The sequence below is a fragment of the Somniosus microcephalus genome, chromosome 6 (genome assembly GCF_052327205.1).
Source record: "Somniosus microcephalus isolate GS21.2 chromosome 6, FLI_Smic_1.0, whole genome shotgun sequence".
NCBI lineage: Eukaryota > Metazoa > Chordata > Chondrichthyes > Squaliformes > Somniosidae > Somniosus > Somniosus microcephalus.
Genome location: NC_140992.1, coordinates 75602055 through 75629911, shown reverse-complemented (window position 1 = coordinate 75629911; position 27857 = coordinate 75602055). Strand labels below are relative to the sequence as shown.

Below are 27857 nucleotides of genomic sequence, written 5' to 3'. Positions count from 1 at the left end.
CTCACCTCATGAAAGTGGCAATTTTACACAATCAAGCAATGTATAAATACAGTTTATTAGTAGCTATTACAAATATATTCTGTTACTATGGGCCGGAATTTGCTGTTGGAGGCGTACCTCCGGAGTATGCCTCCGACCCGAAAAAAAAATGCCAACCTACCTGCTGGCTCCCGAGCTTCGGAGACTTCGGGTCCTGGGCCTGCAGGGGGTACGCCTGCGTAAAAGCCCACGGATCGCAGGGACGAAGGTGGTTCAGCAGTATCCCTGGGATCACGTGGGCCGGGTCCTCCTCTCGGATAGGAGGATTCCTCATATGCTTTTGGGGATTCTATTTATGAACATAATCCCCATTAGCATATGAGGAAGCCCCAAATAATTAAATCATTTACACAACTGGAATAAAAATAAATGTTCCCATTTTTAAATTTAATTAAAAGTCCCTTTAAGGAAGCATTTACAATAAAAATGTAATTTTTTGAAAAATAATTTTAAACATTTTAATCCAGGCCAAAATTTACATAAGCTAATTTTAAATGCTTGTGGATGATTTTTTTATTTTTAAATTTTTAATTTAACATTTATATTAATCCTTATGCTGGTGAAAGCAGGCCCTATGACTGCTTTTACCAGGCATAAGGGTTACATGGGCATTTGCTGGGCATTAGTTGGGCAAATAGCCCAACTCTGCACCAACGAAAGTGATTTTTGGGTCGGTTCATATGATCTGTCGAGGGGAACCTCGACAGATCGCAAGTTCCGAGTTTTCAGGCATGCGCAGCGTATGCAGAAACCCGGAACTTGCGGGGCCTTTTTCAAGGCTTACGGCGGCGCTTATGTCATCATCGACCCCACAAAATCAGGCCCAATATTTCCAATGAGCATTCAATATCTTAGATTTCTGTTAAGAACTAGTGTAAATGTGTTTTAAAAAAATGTTAGTGGTAATTTTTTTGTAGTCCTCAAAATGAGAGGGTGTTAACGTTGTGGAACAGAGCATTCTTCCACTTCTCGTGGGATATGTGGAACACTCTTTGTTCCAGTCCTACTCAGGTCCCCTCCCTCACCTCTTTTTCCGCTACATTGATGACTGTATCAATGCCGTTTCCTGCTCTCGCCCTGAACTAAATAATTTCATTCACTTTGCTTCCAATTTCCACCCTTCCCTCACCTTCACATGATCCATCTCCGATTCTTCCCTTCCCTTCCTCGACTTCTCCATCTCCATCTCTGGGGATATGTTATTGACAAACATTCACTACAAGCCCACTGACTCCCACAGCTACCTGGACTACACTTCCTCCCACCCCGCCTCCTGTAAGGACTCTAGTCCATTCTCCCAGTTTCTCCGTCTCTGCCGTATCTGCTCTGATGATGCCACCTTCCATACCAGTGCTTCTGACATGTCTTACTTTCTCCTCAACCGAAGATTCCCCTCTAAAGTGGTTGACACGGCCCTTGACAATGTCCAATCTATCTCCCGTACACCTGCCCTCACCCCTGCCCCTCCTTCCCTGAACCACGATAGAGTTCCCCTTGTCCTCACCTTTCACCCCACCAGCCTTCACATTCAACGGATCATCCTCCGCCATTTCTGCCGCCTCCTGCGTGATCCCACCACCAAACACATCTTCCCCTCACCTCTCCTTTCAGCATTCCGTAAGGACTGCTCCCTCCGCGACACCCTAGTCCACTCCTCTATCACCCCCAACACCCCTTCGCCCGGCACCTTCCCGTGCAAGCGCAGGAGATGCAACACATGCCCTTATACCTCCCCCTTCCCACTGTCTAAGGCCCCAAACACCCCTTCCAGGTGAAACAGCAATTTATTGTACTTCTTGCAATTTAGTATACTGTATTCGCTGCTCACGATGTGGTCTCCTCTACACTGGGGAGACTAAACGCAGATTGGATGACCGCTTTGTGGTACACCTCGTTCAGCCCGTAAGGGGGACCCCAAGCTTCCGGTCGCCTCTCACTTTAATTCACCGCTCCATTCCCACTCGGACCTCACCGTCCTCGGCCTCTTGCATTGTTCCATGGAAGCTCAGTGTAAGCTCGAGGAACAGCACCTCATCTTTCGATTAGGCACTTTACAGCCTTCTGGACTCAACATAGAGAAATCTAGAATGCAGTAGTGGTAATGTAGGGGATGGCATCAAACAGGAAATTAGAAATGCATGAAACAAGGGTACTACAGTAATCATGGGTGACTTTAATCTACATATCGACTGGCCAAACCAAATTAGCAATAGTACTGTGGAGGATGAACTCCTGGAGTGTGTACGAGATGGATTTTTAGACCAGTACGTTGAGGAGCCAGTCTAGGGAACAGGCTATCCTAGATTGGGTATTGTGCAATGAGAAGGGGTTAATTAATCATCTTTTTGTGCATGGTCCTTTAGGGAAGAGTGACCATAACATGCTAGAATTCTTCATTAAGATGGAAAGTGAAGTAGTCCAATCCGAAACTAGGGACCTAAATCTAAACAAAGGAATCTACGAAGGTATGAGGTGTGATTGGCTATGATAGATTAGGGAGTTTCATTAAAAGGCTTGATGGTGGATAGGCAATGGCTAACATTTAAGGAACAAATGCATGAATTGCAACAGTTATATATTCCTTTCTGGCACAAAAACACTAAAGGAAAAGCGGCCCAACCATGGCTAACAAAAGAAATTAAGGACAGTATTAGATCCAAAGAGGAGTCATATAAAGTTGTCAGAAAAAGTAACAAGCCGGAGGATTGGGAGCAGTTTAGAATTCAGCAAAAAAGGACCAAGAGATTGATTAAGAGGGGAAAAATAGAGTGAGAGTAAATTTTCAAGGAACATAAAAGCAGCATGTAAAAGCTTCTACAAGTATGTAAAAAGAAAAAGATTAGTGAAAACAAATGTAGGTCCCTTACAGTTAGAAACAGGCCAATTTATAATGGAGAACAAGGAAATGGCAGTGCAATTAAACAAATACTTTGGTTCTGTCTTCACGGAAGAGGACACAAATAACTTCCCAGAAATGCTAGGGAACCAAGGGTCTAGCGAGAAGGAGGAATTAAAGGAAATGAGTATTAGTAAAAAAATAGTGCTGGAGACATTAATGGGACTGAAAGCCGATAAACCCCCAGGGCCTGATAATCTGCAACCCAGAATATTAAAGAGGTAGCCATGGAAATAGTGGATGCATTGGTTGTCATCGTCCAAAATTCTATAGATTATGGAACAGTTCCTGCAGATTGGAGGGTGGCAAATGTAACCCCACTATTTAAAAAAGGAGGGAAGAGAGAAAACAGGGAACTACAGATCGGTTAGCCTAACATCAGTAGTAGGGAAAATGCTAGAGTCTATTATAAAGGATGTAATAACAGGACACTTAGAAAATATCAACGGGATTAGACAAAGTCAACATGAATTTATGAAAGGGAAATCGTGTTTGACAAATCTACTGGAGTTTTTTAAGGATGTAACTGGTAGAATAGATAAGGGAGAACCAGTGGATGTGGTGTATTTGGATTTTCAGAAGGCCTTTGATAAAGTCCCACATAAGAGGTTAGTGTGCAAAATTAAAGCACATGGGATTGGGGCTAATATACAGGCATGGATTGAAAATTGGTTAACAGACAGGAAACAGAGAGTAGAAATAAATGGGTCTTTTTTGGTGTGGCAAGCAGTGACTAGTGGGGTACCGCAGGGATCAGTGCTTGGGCCCCAGCTATTATTAGACAACCAAATGTAATATTTCCAAGTTTGCTGATGACATGAAACTAAGTGGGATTGTGAGTTGTGAGGAGGATGCAAAGAGGCTTCAAGGCGATTTAGACAAGTTGAGTGAGTGGGCAAATACATGGCAGATGCAGTATAACATGGATAAATGTGAAGTTATCCACTTCGGTAGGAAAAACAGAAAGGCAGAGTATTATTTAAATTGTGATAGATTAGGAAATGTTGATGTACAAAGGGACCTGGGTGTCCTTGTACACCAGTCACTGAAAGCAAATATGCAGGTGCAGCAAGCAGTTAGGAAGGCAAATGGTATGTTGGCCTTCATTGTAAGAGGATTTGAGTACAGGAGCAAGGATGTCTTACTACAGTTATACAGGGCCTTGGTGAGACCACACCTGGAGTACTGTGTGCAGTTTTGATCTCCTTACCTAAGAAAAGATATACTTGTCATTGAGGGAGTGCAGCGAAAGTTCACCAGACTGATTCCTGGGATGGCAGGACTGTCGTATGAGGAGAGATTGGGTCAAGTAGGCCTGTATTCACTAGAGTTTAGAAGAATGAGAGGGGGTCTCATTGAAACATATAAAATTCTGACAGGGCTAGACAGAGGGGTCACAGTCTCAGGATACGGGGTAGGACATTTAGGACTGAGATGAGGAGAAATTTCTTTACTCAGAGGGTGGTGAACCTATGGAATTCTCTACCACAGAAAGCAGTGGAGGCCAAGTCACTGAATATATTTAAGAAGCAGATAGATAGATTTCTAGACACAAAAAGCATCAAAGGGGTATGGGGAGAGAGCGGGAATATGGTATTGAGATAAAGCATCAGCCATGATCGAGTGGAATGGCGGAGCAGGCTCGAAGGGCCAAATGGCCTACTCCTGCTCCTATTTTTCTATATTCTATGTTTCTATGAATTATAATACAAAATAATACAGTAATTTATACATTAATAGCACTAGATAATCAAAACATTTCACATAAAAAATTACTTTTGGAATGCAATGTTATGTAGGCAACCCAACAATTATCTGAACCAGAAATGTATCACACACAAAATGATCAGTTAATCAATGTTTTTGGTGGTATTGATTGAGAAAGAAATATTGGGTAAGGCACAGAGAGAACTCCCTGCTCTTCTTTAAATACACCGTCTTCTTCTCCTTCTTAAGCAGTCCCTCGGAACCGAGGATGACTTGCTTCCACATTAAAAATGAGTTCTCAGGTGACTGATGATTCCAATGCGGGACCTACAGTCTCTGTCACAGGTGGGGCAGACGGTGGTTGAAGGGGTGGGTGGGTGGTGTGCTTGGGTTGACGTGTGCTTCTTGCGCTGCCTGCGCTTGGCTTCCGCTTGCTCCCGGCGAAGAGACTTGAGGTGTTTGGCCCCTTCCCGGATGCTTCTCCTCCACTTTGTGCGGTCTTGGGCCAGGGATTCCCAGGTGTTGGTGGGGATGTTACACTTTTTCAAGGAGGCTTTGAGGGTGTCCTTGAAGTGTTTCCTCTGCCCACCTGGGGCTCTCTTGCCATGCCGGAGCTCCGAGTAGAGCGCTTGTTTTGGGAGTCTCGTATCGGGCATGCGGACAATGTGACCCGTCCATCAGAGCTGATCGAGCGTGGTCAAAGCTTCAATGCTGGGGATGTTGGCCTGAGCAAGAACACCGTCAGGCCTTTAATGGCTACCTTTATAGGCAGACGTGACCTTGGATTAACATCTTGTCCTAAGCACAGCACTTCTGGCAGTAAAGCACTCCCCCGGTACTGCACTGGAGTATCAGTCTAAATTATGCACTCAAATCCTGGTGAGGCACAGGAGATGGTGCTACCACAAGCCATTTTCCATACTAGTCATTTTCATTTCTTCATTGAATGTCAGTTAGTTCCAATAATGGGCAAATGCACCCGCTAGGAATTTGTTTGAGACTATAGTTTATGAAGGGTGGAGGATGGAAGGCCAGCCAGTAGAGCATTGGTCAAATCTGGTGGTGACAAATGTATGGACGAGGGTTTTAGTAACAGATGGGCTGAGATAGTGATGGTGGCAGGCAGTGTTACAAAGGTTGAAGTACGCGGTCTTTGTGATGAAGAGGGCATGGAGTCGGAAGCTCAGATCAGGGTTGAATATAATGCTGAGGTTGCAATCAGCCTGGTTCAGCCCCAGACAGGGATGGAAGATAGAATCAAAGACAACGGTATTGAGTTTACAGCTCATCCAAGATTGGATGTTGGACAAGCAATCTGACAGCACAGGTGCAGTGGAGGGTTCAAGAAAGTTGGTGGAGAAGTAGAGCTGGGTGTTGTCAGCATTTATGTGGAAGCTGGCCCATGCCTGTCAATGATGTCGCCAAGTGGCAGCATGTAGGTCAGGAAGTGGAAAGGGCCAGGGACAGATTTTTGGAGGACTCCAGAGGTAATAGTGTTGGGTGGGAGAGAAGTCATTCCATTACTGGAGGTGTTCTGGCTATGATTGTACAGGTAAGAATAGAACCAAGCAAGGGAAGTGCCACCGAGCTGGAAAACAGGAAAAGTGCTGAAGGACAATGGTGTAGCCAATCATGTCAGATGCTGTAGATAGGTCACAGAGAATAAGGAGAGATAATGCACCACAGTCACAGAGAATGTTGTTTGTTTGTTTGCTTAGGGTAATTTTCATGCTGTGGTGGGGAAGAAGCCTGATTGGAGGGATTCAAACGGAGTTGTGGGAGAGATGGGTATTGATTTGGGAGGCAACAGCACATTCAACAACTCTGAAGAGAAAATGGAGGTTGGAGATGAGGCAGTAGTAAGCAATGACAGAGGATTTAAGGGTAGTTTTTTTTTAAGAAGAGGTGGTATCAGTGAATTTGAAAGGAAGGGGGACAGTGCCTAAGGAGAGGGAACCATTTACAGTGCATTCATGTAATGTAGAGCTCTTTGATTTTTCTATAAGCATTGTTGTTTGCTTTTGTGAATATTAATGATTGAGTGACAACATTATCCAGGGTTTTGTATTGCAGTCCCATGTGCTTTTTTTAGTGCAACATTATCCAATATAATTACATTAGAAATGGTTTAAAGTAACTCAGTGAAAATACACCTCATAGTGTGACAATGAAACCACAGAGACCAGGAAGGTTGGAGGCTGAATATCTGATCTGTGAGAGTGATGGGGCACTAAAACTGACCTCAACATCCTTGGGTTAAAGGAAAAATCAGATAAGGCTCCTGTTTCTGATTCTGATCCAGTGGAATGACCTCTACTGAAAAGCACACATGTGGAAGTTGGGAAAGGACAAGTTCAGGGTCGGCTGTGCTGTTCCTACTCCTCCCCCCAAACCCCCGGGGTCAAACTGTCTGCCAAGACATACTGTGTCGGCTCAAATATCAAGACAGATTACTTGAGGAAGGGACCAGGGGACTGCTAACACTACTGGGATTCTACCACAGCATGAGCTTCTGCCTTCAGGATAGATGGGTTGAAGAAGGCAAAAAATGGGAAGGACGGAAAAATGGCAAAAGAGCATTAAATGTAGTTCTACAAAAGGTATAAGAATTTTACACTTTATACCAATGATTGATTTATGCATCTGGTCCCAGGCAGCCGTGTTGTCTCCAAGCCAATGTCCCGCCCATTGGCCACTAGTTGGGAAAGTTGAACGCGTCACCACAATCCCTCGCTCTCCGGTTATGTTCTGTAAAGAGCTAGGAAAAAATTAATATTAATTGCAATGACAATAGTAAGATGCCACTTTACAACTATAAATATGGTCAATCATTTGAGAACTAGAATTTTTCCAAAAATCATACCTAATTAGAACTCTCTATTTTGATCAGAATGTGGTATGAATAACCATGTTTCTGTTTATTCTGCTTATGTGCTTGATGATATTTATATTTTTTCTTTTAAAAATACATGCCAATCTCCCATAGCATTGCACAGAGGGAGACAGGACCTAGTTTAGTCTTCAGGTGGAGTGAGGTTAAAGTGTGGGGAATAATTAGACCAGGGCAGATAAACATCATATATTCTGTCCTGATTTTTGTTTATACTTTGATTTTATATTATTTATAAATAATAGTGAAACTTAGGGCAATTTGGGAAGCAGAGAAGTAGAGTTGGTTAGAGCATAGGAGTTTCTCTACAACACAGACTGAGGAGCTGGGAGATGCAAAACTGAGGCACTACATTGACACTGCTGGCAGTAGGGTGTAATTACAATGTATCAAGTTTACATAGGCAGTTTCCATTCTAAATGTGGACATTGGGGTTTATAATTGAAAAGCTGACAGGAAGTGTGTGCAGATATATTATTTTAAAATATATTATAGATAGATGTGCAAAAAAGTTCTTACCAGAAATGAAAGAATAGCTCAAAGGTTACACTGTTCTAATTTCACATGTTGATAACATTAGTATACAAAACTCATACATCAATGACTTCAATACTGAGTCAGTTAAATTACCTTCAGCCTACACATTGACAGCTTTAATTCTCTAAAGGTTAAACTACTCCCTTGCATTAAAACAGCTTGGGAGTACTTTTCTGGGTATACACTGGTGGTGGAATCCTCATCTGGCACCATCAGAAAACCATATGCATACTGTACCGATGGCAGGCAAGGTTCTCACCATCAGTGCAAATTCGGAAAATTACCCCAGGAGTATTCAGAGGGTCAACGTGTGCTCAGAACAGAGACTTATCACACTCTGCTTTCACTTTGGAACTTGAATTCCAATGCAACCCAGATTTAGTGCAGAACAGGTGCTTGTTCTCTTCCTCCTATAAGGGTCCTATGTTTAGGGCAGACTCAATTTAACCTGAGTGAACTTAGATTTAGAACTCAAAGCTGTCTATAATTTGGAAGAAATTACCAATCATCTTTGCAGAAGGATGGGTGGTATGTAAAACAAGCTGAGGTTGCGGTTGAGACTCACGTTGAGTTCCAAAAGTAGAAAAGCATTTAATTCCGCAGCACTAGCTACTCTCACGTTGATGAACAGAAAACTCCATCTTTGTATAAAGTCCTCAGATTACACACTGACTCAACACTGTTTCTCAACAGGAAGGACCACAATCTAAAGTGTTTGCTATAAGAACAACAGTGCATTACCTCACTCAAGCATGTCATACAGCTGCCCTCGCTGCTACAGAATCACACACTATCTGTTTCATAAAACCACGTTCATTTATTTTTGTCTGCAGTTCACTTAAAACATTTTCCTTCAATTTTGAAGAACAAGATGATGTTTACGGTATATGAGCAATTGGCCTGAATTTCCTCTGACATTTTGTCACTGCGCCACCGTAACTTCATTGAAAGTGCAGTGGAAACCCCACTTACACACGTAAACAGTGATTCCGCCATACATCTGGTGAAGTTATGATGGTACAGTGGTAGAAATTCTGAGGAAATTTGGGCCCAACAATTTTCTGTGTACATAAATGCATAGGTTTTGTTATCAAAATATGTGCATTGACTTTCTCTATTTAATTCAGATACTGCAACTTGTTTCCTTCTTATCCTCTCTCCACTCTTCAAAATCAGCCCAGCTACATGTGTCTCAACTGATTTACTATCACATATCATTTTCAAATCACAGGTTATTACAAGATAATCTTCTGCAACTTACTCCAGTGTTGGTTTTGTTTGTGACCATCCATAAAGATTATGCACATCATAGTGTCTTACTGAAGTTCCATCTGCTAGAAAGTGTTCACTCTCCATACATAGGGTTTTGTGTTGTAGTCCCATATGCTTCGATTCAAGAGCTTTGAAATTAGATTGTGTCACATACTTAATGAAAATGCAGTAACAGAATGAAATGCATAAATTAATGAACCAAAGCCTTCCATGTCTGGAATTAGGAATACAGGAACAGGAGTAGACCCTTGAGCCTGTTCCGCCATTCAGTGAGATCATGGCTGATCTGTGACCTAGCTCCATATACCCGCCTTTGCCCCATATCCATTAATACCTTTGGTTAACAAAAAGCTATCAATCTCAGACTTAAAATTAACAATTGTCCAAGCATTAATTGCCATTTGCGCAAGAGAGTCCCAAACTTCTACCACCCTTTGTGTGTAGAAGTGTTTCCTAACTTCATTCCTGAAAGGCCTGGCTCTAATTTTTAGACTAGGTCCCTAGTCCTAGACTCCCCAACCAGTGGGAATAGTTTCTCTCTATCTACCCTATGAGTTCCCCTTAATCTCTTGAACACTTCGATCAAATCACCCCTTAACCTTCTAAATTCCACGGAACACAACCCTAGTTTGTGTAATCTCTCCTCATAATTGAACCCTTGGAGCCCCGGTATCATTCTGGTAAATCTACGTTGCGCTCCCTCCAAGGCCAATATATCTTTCCTAAGGTGTGGTGCCCAGAACTGCTCACAGTCCTCCAGGTGTGGTCTAAACAGGGCTTTGTATAGCTGTAGCATAACTTCTATTCTAGTCCTCTAGCCTCACAGCGCCAGAGACCCGGGTTCGAATCCGGCCTCGGGCGACTGTCTGTGTGGAGTTTGCACATTCTCCCCGTGTTTGCGTGGGTTTTCTCCGGGTGCTCCGGTTTCCTCCCACAGTCCAAAGATGTGCGGGTTAGGTTGATTGGCTATGATAAATTGACCCTTGGTGTTAGGGGGATTAAATACGTGGGGTTACAGGGATAGGGTGGGATATGTGTTGGTGTAGAGGTTACGGGGATCGGGTGGGATATGTGTCGGTGCAGGCTCGATGGGCCGAAATGGCCTCTATCTGCACTGTGGGGTTTCTGTGATTCTGTGATTCTGTGAAAGACCAGCATTCCATTAGCCTTTTTGATTATTTTCTGTACCTGTCCATGACCTCCATTGTTTCTAGCTTTTCACCATTTATAAAGTACTCTGTTCTATCCTTTTAGGCCCAAAGTGGATGACCTCACATTTGCCTACATTGAAATCCATTTGCCACCGTTTTGCCCATTCACTTAATCTATTTATAGCTCTTTATAATTTTATGCTTCCATCTAAACTGCTTACAATGCCGTCTATCTTTGTGTCATTGGCAAACATGGATATATGGCTTTCTATCCCATCATCTACGTCGTTAATAAATATGGTGAATAGTTGAGGCCCAAATACAGATCCCTGCAGGTCACCACTAGTCACATCCTGCCAATTAGAGTATCAGCCCATTATTCCTACTCTCTGCCTCAACCAATTTCCTAACCAGGTCAATAATTTGCCTTTAATTCCATGAGTTTTAACTTTAGCTAACAGTCTCTTACGAGGGACTTTATCAAATGCCTTCTGGAAGTCCTTACAAATAACATCCATAGACATTCCCCTGTCCACTACTTCAGCAATCTCTTCAAAAAAATTAAATCAGGTTCGTCAGGCATGACTTGCCCTTTACAAATCCATGCTGGAGCTCTCTGATTAGCTGAAAATGTTCAAGGTGTTCTTTAATTATAGACTCTAGTAATATACAGTAATGTACAGTAAATTTCTGATAACCTAGACTTAATAGCTGTAATTTTTAATTTAATGGATGAAAAATTGTGGTGCCTGTAAATCAGATATTCTGACCTCTGCACCCAAATGCCCAGCATGCACTCATATTCATTAAGTTCTGTACTAGAGGGCAAAAATGTAAAATTTAACGCAATATGTTATCATCTCTCCTTTTAGATATCACTAAAATCTTTTCGAAAGGAAACAGCAACACTGCCTGCAGGATATGAATGCAATTCACCCAGTTTGGCAAGCTCAAAACCTCTGGGTTGAGTAAGATTTGTACAGAAGCGCTCTTCAACTTTTGCTCCATGTCTGTGATTGTTGGCCCATCACTACCCCTCAGGGGGGCAGGGAAATAATAACTTCTATTAAATTTTATCTGCAAATTAGTCAGAGCAAAGAACACAGGCAGGCTGAGAGGTGAGGAGAGGCCACAGGTTGTTAGCAAGTTTGTTACTGGCACAGGTTCAAAAGTCAGCCAACAAAAAGGAGCACTAGAGCAAATTTTATGCTTTAACACCAGGATTTCCTATTTGCATAATAAAGAGACCTACCACTTGAGGTCGACTGCCTCAAACATGAAGGCACCCCAGCTACCAAGGGAAGGCCGCTTAAAAAATGGCAGCTGCCGGAGCGTTACTATTAACGGGTACTGACCCCATTTTGAGGCTATTACCACTCCGTTAATGTTGATTTGGCCAACTGATGATCGGTCCCACTGAGTAAGGCTGAAATTGTACAGTTCCTTCAAAATAACATTAATAAAACATTGCAGTTTATTCTGAGACTACTGTGGATTAAGTAATAACCTATGGTTCACTACATTGATATATTTTACAACAAACTATTCACCAATTTTGAAATTTAAGAGGAAGATTCAGTACTCGGAGAGTTACACTATCTGCAGACGAGCTGCTTTCAGTTTAAATGACAAGGCAGCCTACAGACTATTGATCTCCAAACTCAAGTGACTCTTTTGCATTCTCTTTGATAGACACATTTGAAGAATCCATTAATTGGAAACGTCCTAACCTGGCATATAGGGTGGATGGTTCAGCTTGGTATGAAGACAGCCATTAACAGATCCATGAACAAAGCTTGCAGGTTCATTCATGTCCTAAAAAGAAAAAAAGGAGAGAAAAAAAATACCCTTTGCCTTTAATTGAAAATAGGAATTGCTGTTTAATGAAACAGGAAATGTACAATGAAAACTCACAATCCAAAGTCCATCAAACTTCAAGCTTTTACTTGGGTTAACTGGATTGGTATAATATTCTTTTATTGCCATATGCCACCATTCTACAGTTGCGCTGCGGAAGAAGTCTGGGAAAGCAGTATAAGCTCGATAGTTCTGCAACAACATGAAACCACAATTTTAAGAATAAGCAGGCAAAATGTATTATATATGTTATTTAAAATTAAATTCTAGATCTTCTTGGGGTTTTCTTTCTAATTTTCTCTTGCATGCGAATCAAGCCCCTCTGCTTTCATGGCTGCATCTTTAGAATATGTTCATGCTGAAGTTAAAAATGATGTCAACTTAACCTTTTAGGTTTTCTTTGTCAGTGTATAGACTCGTGACAAAACATTTGGCTTCTGATAAATATTAAATTAATATATTTTAGTTGAAGGTGTGATTTTATTCAAGAAATAGAATTAAATCAGATATGCAATGTTTTTATAAATCTGGCTTACCTTCACTTGATAATCCCAGTCTTTTGACTGATCAACTGTGACATTTGGAAAATCTGGCCATACCTGTAATATGTATTAAAAAAGTTCAAAGGTTACTATTGCTTTATATATTATGCAGCCGTTATGATAAACAAATAATTCCATTTGTGAAGCAATAAAATTGTCTTCATTACAAATGTAACTGAAAACACTTCATAACACTGCTAAAGTTTAATTATCTCTTAAAAAGTATTAAAACATAGTGTTGATTACCTTCCCCCACATAATATCAGAACTGCCATTCCATTTAATGAAGACATCATTATCAAGTCCACTTGTAAAGGCTTTGTAAGAACTGGATTCATTTCCTGAAATTGCTGGATCCTGAATAGTTTCAAAAACGTAATATAAAAGTATACAATATTCACAGTTCCAAATTAAATTATTTAGGAGCAGAAATTCCGTTCCCTACGGGTGTGTACGCGCTGTGTACTCACCCGTAGGGCCAACGGAAATACCGGTTTTAGGCGTGCACTGCGCATGCGCTGGAAACCGACATTTCCGATCTGTCAAGAAAGCTCTTGACAGATCCTCCAGCTGTGCTGGAGCAGGGCCTCTGCGGGGGGAGAGTTCAGTTTTTTGGAGACCCTCCGCCCGCAGAAAACACTTACAATTCTTGCGCCAGTAAAAGCAGGTGTAAGACCTGCTTTTACCAGGATAAGAGTTGAAAATAGTTTTTAAAAAAATTCCACTGATTTATCATTTAAAAATACTTTAAAGAAAGGTAAGTTTATTTTAGCCCCGTTAAAAACTTTAATTATTTTTTTCAAAAAGTAAAATTTTTGTTTAAAATACTTAATTTATGTAACTTAAAGTCATTTTAAATATGTGCTTTTAAAAAAAAAATTATTTAAAGTTTTATAATGTTTTGGGGGTGATTTCCATTGCTATATTTGACAGGTCTTCCTGTCAAATGTATGAAGGGAGATTCCCTTCTCTGATTGGCTCCCCGTGGCCCACGTGATCCCAGGGACGCTGTGAACCACCTGCGCCTCTGGGATACGTGGGCCCTGCGCACCGGCAGTTTGAAGAGGCCCAGCAACAGAACTCTGCGCCTCCTGGGAGCCCTCCGGTCCAGGCGCTGATTTTTCAAGATCGCAGCCCTCCGACCACAGGAGGCCTGCGAACGGAATTTCTGGGCCATTAATGTCTAATTCAAGTCCAGTTTTAAAAAAAAGGATATACAAGTAGCTTACCAAAATGACAATAATTCGCATCCCTTCACTTCTCATTTCATTAAACAAATCGGACAAATTCTGGAAGTCATCAACATCAAGAGTAAAATCCAACTGCCGCTCCATGTAATCGATGTCAGCATATTGCACATCCTTCAAACAAAATTATATTTTAATACATAGAAAACTTGAGCAGTTGGATTCAGAATGACTTAGGCTGCTGTTACCAATCTCAGATACCAGTCTCAGACTGATATCTATATAGTGTGATACCTAGTTGGCAGACCTGAATTACACTGTCAGCTGCACCTCACTGCATGTCACATTGAGCTCAGTGACAAATTTAATTCGTTCCTGGGATGTGGGCGTCGCTGGCAAGGCCAGCATTTATTGGCCATTCCTAATTGCCCTCGAGAAGGTGGTGATGAGTCGCCTTCTTGAACCGCTGCAGTCCATGTGGTGAAGGTACTCCCACAGTGCTGTTAGGGAGAGAGTTCCAGGATTTTGACCCAGCGACGATGAAGGAGCGGTGATATATTTCCAGGTCAGGATGGTGTGTAACTTGCAGGGGAACTTGGAGGTGATGGTGTTCCCATGCACCTGCTGCCCTTGTCCGTCTTGGTGGTAGAGGTCGCGGGTTTGGGAGGTGCTGTTGAAGAAGCTTTGACGAGTTGCTGCAGTGCATCTTGTAAATGGTACACACTGCAGCCACGGTGTGCCGATGGTGCAGGGAGTGAATGTTTATGGTGGTGGATGGGGTGCCAATCAAGCGGCTGCTTTCTGCTGGATGGTTTCGAGCTTCTTGAGTGTTGTTGGAGCTGCACTCAACAACAACAACAACTTGTATTTATATAGCGCCTTTAACTTAGTAAACGTCCTAAGGCGCTTCACAGAGTATTAAAAGACAAAAAATCTGACACCGAGCCACATAAGGATAAATTAGGGCAGGTGACCAAAAGCTTGGTCAATGAGGTAGGTTTAAAGGAGGAACGAGAGGTAGTGTGGCAGAGAGGTTTAGGCAGGGAATTTCAGAGCTTAGGGCCTAGGCAACAGAAGGCATGGCTTCCAAAGGTTGAGCGATTATAATCAGGGATGCTCAAGAGGACAGAATTAGAGGAGTGCAGAAATCTCGGAGAGTTGTTGGGCTGAAGGAGATGACAGAGATAGGAAGTGGCGAAGCCGTGGAGGGATTTGAAAACAAGGATGAGAATTTTGAAATTGAGACGCTGTTTAACTGGGAGCCAATGTAGGTCAGAGAGCACAGGGGAGACGGACGAATGGGACTTGGTGCGATTTAGGACAAGGGCAGCCGAGTTTTGGATGACCTCAAGTTTACGTAGGGTGAAATGTGGGAGGCCAGCCAGGAGTGCATTGGAATAGTCAAGTCTAGAGGTAACAAAGGCATGGATGAGGGTTTCAGCAGCGGATGAGCTGAGGCAAGGGCCGAGACAGGCGATGCTACGGAGATGGAAGTAGGCGGTCTTTGTTATGCTGTGGATATGTGGTCAGAAGCTCATTTCCTTAAATCTATTCCCCCTGGTTATGGACCCTTCTGCTAAGGGAAATAAGCCCTTCCTATCCACTCTATCTAGGCCCCTCATAATTTTATACACCTCAATTGGGTCTCCCCGCAGCCTCCTCTGTTCCTAAGCAAACAACCCCAGCCTATCCAATCTTTCCTCATAGCTAAAATTCCCCAGCCCCAGCAACATCCTCGTAAATCTCCTCTGCACCCCCTCTAGTGCAATCACATCCTTCCTGTAATGTGGCGGCCAGAACTGCACACAGTATTCTAGTTGCGGCCTAACTAATGTTTTGTACAGTTCAAGCAGAACCTCGCTGCTCTTATATTCTATGCCTCGGCAAGGCAAGTATCCCGTATGCCTTCTTAACCATCTTATCTACCTGTCCTGCTACCTTCAGGGATCTGTGGACATGCACTCCAAGGTCCTTCTTCCTTCTGATCTTCTGCACTTCCCAGTGTCCCATCATTTATAATGTATTCCCTTGCCTTATTAGCCCTCCCCAAATGCATTATCTCACACTTTTCCAGATTGAATTCCATTTGCCACTGTTCTGCCCACCTGACCAGTCCATTGATAACTTCCTGCAGTCTGCAGCTTTCTTCTTCATTATTAACCACACAGCCAATTTTTGTATCATGTGCAAACTTCTTAATCATACTTATAACGTTCAAGTCCAAATCATTGATATATACCACAAAAAGCAAAGGACCCAGTGCTGAGCCCTGCGGAACCTCCTGGAAACTGCCTTCCAGTCATTAAAACACCCTTCGACCATTATGCTTTGTTTCCTGTCTCTGAGCCAAGTTTGGATCCAACTTGCCACTTTATTATGTCCGTGTGTAATTGAGACACGGACTGCAGGAGTTGGTTATAACAGGTCTTTACTGAGTGGAGACAAACTGGAACTACTATGCAAAAGTTACTACACAGGCTTATATACAGGGGTGGTCACTACTGGTACTGCAGTATACAGGGGCTGCAGAATATAGTTCCTTCTGCAAAGTACATACACTACACACTTTGCCTTGGATCCCATGGGATTTTACTTTCGTGACCAGTCTGCCCTGCGGGACCTTATCAAAAGCCTTGCTAAAATCCATATAGATTACATCAAACGCACTACCCTCATTGACCCTTCTTGTCACCTCCTCAAAAAATTCAATCAAGTTAGTCAGACATGACCTTCCCTTAGCAAATCCATGCTGACTGTCCCTGATTAATCTGTGTCTTTCTAAATGAAGATTTATTCTGTCCCTCAGAATTTTTTCCAATAATTTTCCCACCACCGAGGTTAGGCTGACTGGCCTGTAATTACTCGGTCTATCCCTTTCTCCCTTTTTAAACAATCACGTTAGCAGTCCTCTAGTCCTCTGGCACCACACCTGTAGCCAAAGTGGATTGGAAAATGATGGTCAGAGCCTCTACTATTTCCTCTCTTACTTCTCTTAAGTCTGGGATACATTTCATCCGGGCCTGGGGATTTATCCACTTTCAAAGATGCTAAGCCCCTTAATACTTCCTCTTTCACGATGTTTATTTCATCTAATATTTCACACTCCTCCTTCCTGATCGCAATGTCTGCATCGTCCCTCTCTTTTATGAAAACGGATGCAAAATATTCATTAAGAACCATACCCATGTCTTCTGCCTCCACACGCAGGTTACCTTTATGGTCCCTAATAGGCCCTACTCTTACTTTAGTTATCCTCTTGCTCTTAATGTATTCATAAAACATCTTTGGGTTTTCCTTGATTTTACTTGTCAATATTTTTTCATGCCCCCTTTGCTTTCCTAATTTCCTTTTTAATTTCACCCTTGCACTTTCTATACTCCTCTAGGCTTTCTGCAGTATAAGTCCTCGGTATCTGTCATAAGCTTCCCTTTTTATCTTTATCCTACTCTGTATGCCCCTTGACATCCAGGGAGCTCTAGATTTGTTAGTCCCACCCTTTTTCTTTAAGGGAACATACTTGCTCTGAACCCTCACCATCTCCTCCTTGAATGGCTCCCACTGCTCTGACACTGATTTACCTTCAAGTTTCTGTCTCCAGTCCACTGTGGCTAAATAACCTCTCAGCTTAGTAAAATTAGCATCTCCCCAATTGAGAACTTTTATTCCTGGTCTGTCCTTGTCCTTTTACTGTGGCATGAATGTTACTTGCCACTTATCAGCCCAAGCCTGAATGTCATCCAGGTCTTGCTGCATTCGGGCATGGACTGCTTCATTGTCTGAGGAGTTGTGAATGGAACTGAACACTGTGCAATCATCAGCAAACATCTCCATTTCTGACCTTATGATGGAGGGAAGGTCATTGATGAAGCAGCTGAAGATGGTTGGGCCTAGGACACTGCCCTGAGGAACTCCTGCAGCGATGTCCTGGGGCTGAGATGATTGACCTCCAACAACCACAACCATCTTCCTTTGTGCTAGGTATGACTCCAGATAGTGGAGAGTTTAACCCCTGATTCCCAATGACTGCAATTTTACTAGGGCTCCTTGATGTCACACTCGGTCAAATGCTGCCTTGATGTCAAGGGCAGTCACTCTCACCTCACCTCTGGAATTCAGCTCTTTTGGCTATGTTTGGACCAAGGCTATAATGAGGTCGGGAGCCGAGTGGTCCTGATGGAACACAAACTGAACATCGGTGAGCAGGTTATTGGTGAGTAAGTGCCGCTTGATAGCACGACACCTTTCATTACTTTGCTGATGATTGAGAGTAGACTGATGGGGCGGTAATTGGACGGATTCGATTTGTCCTGCTTTTTGTGGACAGGACATACCTGGGCAGTTTTTCACATTGTCGGGTAGATGCCAGTGTTGTAGCTGTACTGGAACAGCTTGGCTAGTGCTAGAGCACAGGTCTTCAGCACGACAGCCGGGATGTTGTCAGGGCCCCATAGCCTTTGCTGTATCCAGTGCGCTCAGCCATTTCTTGATATCACGTGGAGTGAATCGAATTGGCTGAAGACTGGCTTCTGTGATGGTGGGAACCTCAGGAGGAGGCCAATATAGATCATCCACTCGGCACTTCTGGCTGAAGATGGTTGAACTATGTACGGAGTCTTGCTCCAAAGCAGGCTAATTTTTAATCAAATGAGAGCAGTGGGTAAGGCGGTACTTGACTCCTAACATTAAAAAGAGTCAAAAGTAGGTTTATAGAGTTCCTCAGAGATCCAATGGCTGTGCACTGGGCTGATGTATTATTACTAGGAAGCCCACATGTGAGATTACCCATTTGAGAAAATGTCACACCTATGCAGTCATGGGTTGAATATGTATTCTGCCACTTTTGCATTAATGCACATCTGAAACCAATTTCCATTGGTGTAAATAGATATATAATGGTATCTTTAAAGTGCTTTTTATATCAGTTACTCTTTCATCCTTATTTAAAACAGATCAAATTCTCAACAGATTATTGGATAGATTAATACAATACTTGCACACAAGTGTATAACAAACATACATATGGTATTCCCGCCTTCTTCATATCCCTGTACAGATCAGCTATTTCCCTGTCATTTTTATATCCATATCGACATAACTGGAATCCCAGTGACCAATAGGGTGGCAGGAATGGACGGCCAATAAGCTAGAAAGAATACAAGAAAAGCCAATTATTTGGTTTGTGTTCAAAGCTGGCAAGATGCCTTTTATCACAAATTGTTCTCTGTTACAACACACAGACATACATTTGTACTTTGTTAGTTTCATACATAGTGCATGAATCAGCCAAAGAAGTACTAATGAGTGATACTGCTAATTACCACTGTAACTGCCTGTTGCAGTAATATTAATCCCTGTAGGATCTTCTGACAGTATTTGTATAGATTTGAGAGTTTTTATGCAGAGGTGGGTTGGTGCCTGTTTCTTTTGTACAGTGCCTGGGCTATATGGGGGTTTGATGATGCGTCAGTCAGCCATTGGCAGTAGGCTGAAACTAGATATGGAAAAATTTCTCCTGGTTCAGCCTCATACAATTGTTTTGAACTGGGCCATTTTCCATAATACCTCACTATTCTACCGATCATCACTTCAATAACTAAGGAAATGAGATAACGGGCATTCACTCATGGTGTAGGAAGTTGAAATACATCCACATACCATTTTGGATCTGTTGATTAATACAATTGCATCAAATTCCTGTATATATTATTTTAACATTGTTAGGCTGCAATTAGGAGGAAGTCCATCCAGTAGTTTATACACATCCAGTCTGGTGCCACAATGGGAAAGTTCAGAATGCAGGGAGTTTGGATTGGCTGGATTGTGCTTGGTGATCTTTTAGATTCTATGTGGCATATTTGTCCACCGGGCTGGAATTTTGTGCCCAACCAGAAAATGTGAAAGATTGTGCTCTCACTGTCACTACTTCTCCAGCATTCTGCTGAGGTCTTGGAGTCCCATTTGAGTAGCCAAGAGGAGGTGCATTAATTTGCTCTTTTTAAAATTTATTGCAGGTGAAAACTGTATGGCTTGCCTTGCAAATTAATCCTCAATCATTATCAGATAGGGTTCAATTGAGATCTCTCCCTGGGTACCCTTGCTGTATTTGTATTATCTGGGTACATTTTTAAAGCAATACATTCTAGAACTTTGTTTAGTAGCAATCCTGAAGTTAATTCAAACCAGTCCATAAAGGTGTGGCTACTTACTGTTGTGTATTGTTCAACAACAGTTTCTGGGGTTGGACCAAGAACCATATAAAAGTCTAGGATTCCTCCAATAGTGCGATATGTCAGAGCAGGGGTCGGTTGAAGTGTTACCTCTGGAGGAGAATGATATATTTGCTCAATCAGGTTAGAAATATCACAGATAGCATAAAACTAACATTGATTATTAAGGTTAGTGTCCTGGATTACTAATTATTGTCATTAAGTAAGTTTTCACCTTGAATGCATGTATGAAGCATTTCCTTAGCATAGGTTACTGACTCATTATTGTAATATTTGTAACAATTTTACTTTTATTCTGTGTAGTTGAGCATGCTTACAAAAGTAAAGATGATGTACTTCAACATAGCGATCATACCAGGTTACATTACTAATGGCTTAATTATAATATGACTTGTTGCACATGTTCGATAATGTCCATATATTACTACTGTGACCATCTAAAAGATTAGGAGAGTAGTAAACTACAGACTGTTGGTTTGTATTCAGTGAACTCTTTGGTTTCAGAGACAGTAAATATTGGTGAAAGAATTCCAGAGATCTGTATTCATACTTGGGGGTTGAAGTTCTGTTTGCTGTCTGATTCAAATGTGTTCGCCAAATGCACTGGTGAATACATTTGTGTCAAATTCTTGAATTCACTGTTTTAATGTCATTAACCTGTTTTAGGTTAACAACTTAGTTAAAACAGGTGAATGCATTAAAAAGTGTATTCCACAGACTGTGAGTAAACCAGTAACCCATAGCTTTATTTTGCCTTTCATTGGGATTCAGTGCAATTTAAGATAAATGCAGATTTTTAAGTTTTTGGATCATTTACCTTCTGATTATCATCAGTTGTAACCTCTCTAAAGGATTCTTTGGATTTCATATCAGTTTGTAGTAATTATCTTTGATGTTTGTATTGTTTACTTTGATACCTATAAAAATCAGATTCTTGTACATTAAGGCTACCAAGGTCCAAATAGGCCTTGAGACCACAACATGATTGAACAATATTTTTTCCTACATTACAACAGTGGCTACACTTCAAAAAGTACTTAATTGGCTGTAAAGCGCTTTGGGACGTCTGGTGGTCGTGAAAGGCGCTATATAAAAATGTAAGTCTTTCTTTCTTTTTAATGATGGCAAGATAAATTGATCTGTCATCAATCTTTTACTAATACATTGCTTATCTTTATTGTTATTTATTTAAGGCACAAAACTTAATTTAATAAAATGTGATTAATCCTTGTGTACTGGGACTCCTTAGTATCTTTCAAAATATGCTTGTATCATAGAAAAGCTACAAAAGTGCATTTAAAATACACTTGCTGAATATTAAAGATTGGTATTTAAAATGTGCATGTAACCTTAAAATGTCATTGATATTCTTAGAATAAAATTTGACTAGAACTTTGTTATACTTTGGATTTTAAAAAGAAAGACTTGCATTTATGTACCACCTTTCATGACCTAAGAATGTCCCAAAGCACTTTACAGCCAATTAAGTACTTTTTTTGAAGTGTACAGGAAACTTTCGATTTACCGGCACCTAAATAACCAGAAATCTCGGTTAACCGGCAAAATTCAGGAGTAGGTTCAGGTAAGTTTTATTTCATATTGCACTTGCCTTCCTCGATCTGTTGCTGTGCAAGGGTGTGGCTGCAGCTGTTGCTAAGCTACAGAGATGCTTGGAACTTGTGGCCATTGTTCTGAACCTGTTGCTAAGCAACAGGGTTTGTTGCTTTATACGGAGCTCTCAGCTCTCCCTATCTTTTACTATAGCTTTCGGTTATCCGGAATTTTTGATGAACCGGCACCACGTCGGTCCCATCAGTGCCAGATAAAAAAAAGTTTCCTGTAGTCACTGTTGTAATGTAGGAAAGGCGGCAGCCAATTTCTGCACAGCAAGCTCCCACAAACAGCAATGTGACAATGACCAGGTAATCTGTTTTAGTGATGTTGATTGAGGGATAAATATTGGCCAGGGCACTGGGGATAACTCCCCTGCTTTTCTTCGAAATAGTGGCACAGGATTTTTACTTGAGAGAGCAGATGGGGCCTCAGTTTGACATCTCATCCGAAAGACAGCACCTCCGGCAGTGCAGCACTCCCTCGGTACTGCACTGCAGTATCAGCCAAGATTTTTGTGCTCAAGTCTCTGGAGTAGGACTTGAATGAACCCACAATCTTCTGACTCAGAGACGAGGGTGATACCAGCTAAGCCACAGATGACACTTTAATGCCAAAAAAGGACCTCAAAATGATTAACATGTTTCTTTCAAAAAACAGTACATTAAATGACACTTTAACTTACCCATTGCATTACTGTTAAATAGTAGTACACCATGGGCATTGAAATTCTCTTCAAGGCCCATATAAAAGGGATGGCTCCCATAGCAGTTCATTTTATACTGTGAATATATATTAAAGAGAAGATTAGAAAATAAACTCTTTACACGGGCACGGGTTAGAATATAAAAACTCTACCACAAACTTGGCCTATAAATTTGTCCGTTCAGAGGCTGTTTTTAGGGCGCTAATGGCCCTATTAAGCTCTCAATATGTCAGGCAGGAAGCAAACACACATTTCCATCCGGAAGTGTGCCACCTGCCATATTGGTGAGGGGAAGAAACTAGGCGTACAGGGCCCATGCCTGAAACTGAATTAACGCCCTGTGCATATGCAAGTAAGGTTGGTATACCTGAGGCCACCTGCGTCAGCTGCATGCAGTAAAACCAAACCTTGGTACCGCCTGCTACCAAAAAGACAAGTTTTTCAAATTTACTTACCTGACCGTAGAGCTGGGAGGAGTAGGAGCGCACATTTATAGAACAAGAATACAAATTGTCAATCCCCCACCCAATCGGTGCTACTCCTCCTGACCCAGCCTCTGAAACCCCAACCCCCAGCCTTCAATCCTCCCTGGGCCTCCTAACTCCCCCTTCCCTTGGCCTCCAATCTGACAGCCCAGCCTCCTACCTCCCAATCCCATGGCCTCCGATCCTCCCTCCGGCCTCTTAACTTCTGACTCCCGGCTTACCCAAGGGCCGCTGTGACACTAGCAGCGATCTGTTCTTGGTTTCCTCGGGCCTCACCATTCAGCCGCAGGGAATGTACCTTGCACCGCCGTGCACCCAAAAATGGCCTTTCATCAGAACCCTTCAGATCGTTCTGATGAATAGTTCATCCAAACATTAACCTATGTTCTTTTTTAGATACTGAATGAGCTGCTGTGCATTTCTAGCACTTTATGCTTTATTTCAGATTTCCAGCTCAAAGATTTGGAATTCTCAATGTAAAATTCTATCCAGTGTAAATTGGGTGCTTCCTCTCATCAGGGGCAATCAACAACATCGATCAAAGAATCGCCAATGAAGCTTCTTTCAGCATGTACATAGGTATCCTTTATATAGTAACTATTTTACCACTGATAGCAATGATAATCTTATTCTCACACACAGATCTACTCATCACATTATATTTATTTTAATAAGCCATTTGCCCTTTGTTCACTGGCAGTAAATTCAATTCAATGAAGGTTTTTTTTTCTAGTGAAGACAGGGTATTATAATTGTCCAGTAGGGAGAACCAAAATGCAATGAGCATGAGATTCTATTAGAGTATGATGCCATCTGAGCACTACAGATGAATCACATGCTCAGTGCACACACGGATCGTAATAGCTCATCCCTCACTGTCTTCCTGTGACCTGAGAAGAATTTAGATGGCTGCCATTTAAAACAAGAAAATAACTCCACAATCTCAGAGGGACGTTTCCAATAACACCAAACCCAGAATCATTTATTGTGCTTCCACGAGTATGTGGGGATGGGAGTTAAGTTGATGTTTCTTAATGTCAATGCATTTCTGATCTGAGATTAGATGAAATATTTTTGCTGCAGTATATACATCAACTGAAAGCCACTGCTGTCACTAGAATTGTCTACAAACAATCTAAAATCAATCCTATCCATGTAATTTTTATTCATTCTCATTGCTGTTATATTTCTGCATTCTTTTGCCTCCAAATTGCTCATTGCATTCAATTCTTCCAGGATTGATAACATTGATTTTTGTTTCCTCTCCACTCCACACCACTTTAAAACATTGTCAAAGCAGTCACCATGGTCACAGACACTGGAAGTGCTCTTTCTTAGGAATGCAGTGTAATGTGCTAAAGCTTCACTTTATATTAGCAACCCCATATTTATTTTTGATTATGTGAGATAGAAAAACTTCTGCACTGCCCAAGTACAACACAAAAAATATTGGAGAAAATTACTAATGAAGGTAAATTACTAAACAATATATTGAAAACTAGACATAAAAAGCAAGCTAAAATGCCCCATAATTCTGCTTCCTGTTTGCCACTACGTATGCCACACGACTGATGAAGAGGGGAGCTGAGCCAGCAAGGTTACCTTCAGCTGTATTCTTTGCTGCTACTAATGCCTTCCTTTTGATGAAACCACAGGTAGGTTTTATTCACAGAAGAATAAAATCTTGAATGTACAGACCACTTTTTAAAATAGTTTTCTACTGTGCACTTTATATAAGTTTCAAGCTTACTGTTGTCAACATAAGCAGATGAACAATTAACACATTGGTATGACATTTCTTTGTCCACTATTTTAAGGGAGATGTTAATCTATTTAAAATAGACAAGTCGAACATTTTTGGACTTTTACCTATATGGCCTGGAAGGGATTTTGTTAAAATTGCTTGGGTTAAAATAGCAGACGGTGGAATGTCATCCAAAGCATTCATCTGCTAACAATAATTTCTAGGTTCCTGTGATCAAAATGTATTTGTGTGAATGCAATTATTGTCAATAAATAGCAGTTTACTTTAAATCAACAGTGCTCTATATTCTATTCCAGAATACAGAGATCAAAGTTGAGATCATTGCTCTGGCACAAACAACTTTTGGGTCAGAATGGAGGCTGCTATTTCTGTATGCGCCTGCATTCTACCATCAAGCAGAGGAACATTCATATCAGTCAGTTGCTTCACAATTTTGCAGACAACAGTCCTGGATAGGAGAGATAAAGAGTTACAATAAATCAAGGCTCTGTGATTTATGTGTGAATGGGTTCTGTTGTTCTTCACTGTAAAACTTCTAGCAATTGTAATCACTTTGACTTACAACATTGAATCCCGTGTTTGAAATGTAGCTAGGGTAATTCAATATTTCACTTGATGTTAGTAATAAAACACAATAAGCCACAACTGAGGAATTAACTTTCTAAACTTACACCAGGTGGCTGATCTTTGGCAAACATTCCCCAAGTATTCCACTTCAGATCATGTTTGAAACTGGGATGTTCAGTTTCTCCAAAACCATAAATATATTTTGAAGGGAGTAGGGTTGAAATTTGTATGAATTGATCAGTAAATGTGAAGCCAGGCACTTGGGAATTCCAACTGTTGGAAAATAAAGAAACACTAAATTCTTAGTATTTTGGCTTTAATTTAACCAATAACAATCTGAAAATATATTTGTTATAACTTGAACAAAATTAGACGGGATTCTAATCTGACATAGACTACTATTATTAGGTGCAAATACTTAAAAGTTCACACAAAAAGACAATATTAATTTGTAGGTAGGGAAAGAAAAGTTATCAGTGTGCATAATCCAGAGCAATTCAATATGACAAAATCATGCAATTAGTTAAAATAGTAGGAGCATGTTGTGGTATATCTAATGCAAAGAAGGAGAGCTCGTTATTTCAAATATATTCCATTAGAAGATCACTTTTCTCAGCCCATGTCAGTAGCAAGATACCTCACCTCTGGCAGCGCTTATCAGAAAATAAAGATGGCACTGTCACAATCTTCTGACTTCTGCTAACAGTGGGTGAGATAACTTGGCCGCAATTTTGAGGGTGGGTTCAGAGGCGGGTCCGCTGTCAAAATCGCAATGTTGCGAACCCGCCTCCATGGAAGTTTCCAAAGCGTCGGGTCTGCGATTTCAGAACAGACCAGACACCAAGCGGCGGGGGAGGCATTTAGGATAGTTAACTTCTTGTTAAGTGCTTGTTAAAGACTATTTTGGCAGCCTTTTTTAATTTTACCACATATTCAATGGGGTTCACGTCGTTCAGAGATCACGCCAGGTAAGTATGTCGGGAGGTCAATCGAGCTGAAGAGTTTCCAGCTGCAACTGCAGTATAAAATCTAACCTTTCACATCTGTTCAGTTTGCAAACATAGAAACATACATAGAAACATAGAAGATAGGAGCAGGAGTAGGCCATTTGGCCCCTCGAGCCTGCTCCGCCATTCAATGTGATCATGGCTGATCATCCAAATTCAGTACCCGGTTCCTGCTTTCTCCCCATACCCCTTGATCCCTTTAGCCTTAAGAAATATATCCAACTCCTTCTTGAATATATTTAATGAATTGGCCTCTACTGCCTTCTGTGGTAAAGAATTCCACAGGTTCACCACTCTCTGGGTGAAGAAATTCCTCCTCATTTCTGTCCTAAATGGCATACCCTTTATCCTTAGAATGTGACCCCTGGTTCTGGACTCCCCGACCATCGGGAACATCCTTCCTGCATCTAGTCTGTCCAGTCCTGTCAGAATTTTATAAGTTTCAATGAGATCCCCTCTCATTCTTCTAAACTCCAGCGAGTACAAGCCCAATCGACCCAATCTCTCCTCATACGTCATACCTGCCATCCCGGGTATCAGCCTGGTGAATCTTCGCTGAACTCCTTCCATGGTAAGAACATCCTTCCTCAGATAAGGCGACCAAAACTGCACACAATACTCAAGATGTGGTCTCACCAAGGCCCTGTACAACTGCAGCAAGACATCCTTGTTCCTGTACTCAAAGCCTCTCACTACGAAGGCCAACATACCATTTGCCTTCTTAACCGCCTGCTGCACCTGCATGCTTACCTTCAGCGACTGGTGCACAAGGACACCCAGGTCTCGTTGCACTTCCCCTTCGCCCAATCTATTGCCATTCAGATAATAATCTGCCTTCCTGTGTTTGCCACCAAAGTGGATAACCTCACATTTATCCATGTTATATTGCATCTGCCATGCATCTGCCCAATCACCCAACCTGTCCAAATCATCCTGGAGTTTCTCGGCATCCTCCTCACAGCACACACACCCACCCAGCTTTGGGTCATCTGCAAATTTGGAGATATTACATCTAGTTACCTTGTCTAGATCATTAATATATATTGTGAATAGCTGGGGTCCAACGACCGATCCCTGCGGTACCCCACTAGTCATTGCCTGCCACTCGGAAAAAGACCCATTTTTTGCAACTCTTTGCTTTCTGTCTGTCAACCAGCTTTCTCTCCAAGTCAATGCCTTGCCCCCAATCCCATGTGCCTTAACTTTACACGCTAACCTCTTATGCGGGACCTTATCGAAAGCCTTCTGAAAGTCCAAATATACCACATCCACTGGTTCTCCCTTAACTATTTTACCAGTTACATCCTCAAAAAATTCCAGATTAGTCAAGCACGATTTACCTTTTGTAAATCCATGTTGACTTTGTCTGATCCTGTCACTGTTTTCCAAGTGCTCAGCTATTACATCCTTT

The 27857-nt window shown here is 41.6% G+C and overlaps 1 protein-coding gene across 2 annotated transcripts in view; it reads right to left on the bottom strand.

Moving 5' to 3' along the window:
- Nucleotides 1-27857, bottom strand: part of si (sucrase-isomaltase) — a 205593-nt gene that overhangs the window by 29607 nt on the left and 148129 nt on the right. For both annotated transcript variants that reach the window (XR_015078687.1, XM_085990397.1), the window contains exons 28-38: nt 25544-25712; nt 22602-22698; nt 20285-20397; nt 19096-19221; nt 14121-14252; nt 13138-13248; nt 12886-12948; nt 12407-12541; nt 12223-12307; nt 9331-9469; nt 7267-7400 (exon numbers count right to left, since the gene is read on the bottom strand). Coding sequence is in view for 1 of the 2 variants with exons in the window: in XM_085990397.1 (XP_085846523.1) it covers nt 7267-7400; nt 9331-9469; nt 12223-12307; nt 12407-12541; nt 12886-12948; nt 13138-13248; nt 14121-14252; nt 19096-19221; nt 20285-20397; nt 22602-22698; nt 25544-25712 (1304 nt within the window). In the remaining variant the exon portion in view is untranslated. The remainder of the gene's footprint in view (nt 1-7266; nt 7401-9330; nt 9470-12222; nt 12308-12406; nt 12542-12885; nt 12949-13137; nt 13249-14120; nt 14253-19095; nt 19222-20284; nt 20398-22601; nt 22699-25543; nt 25713-27857) is intronic.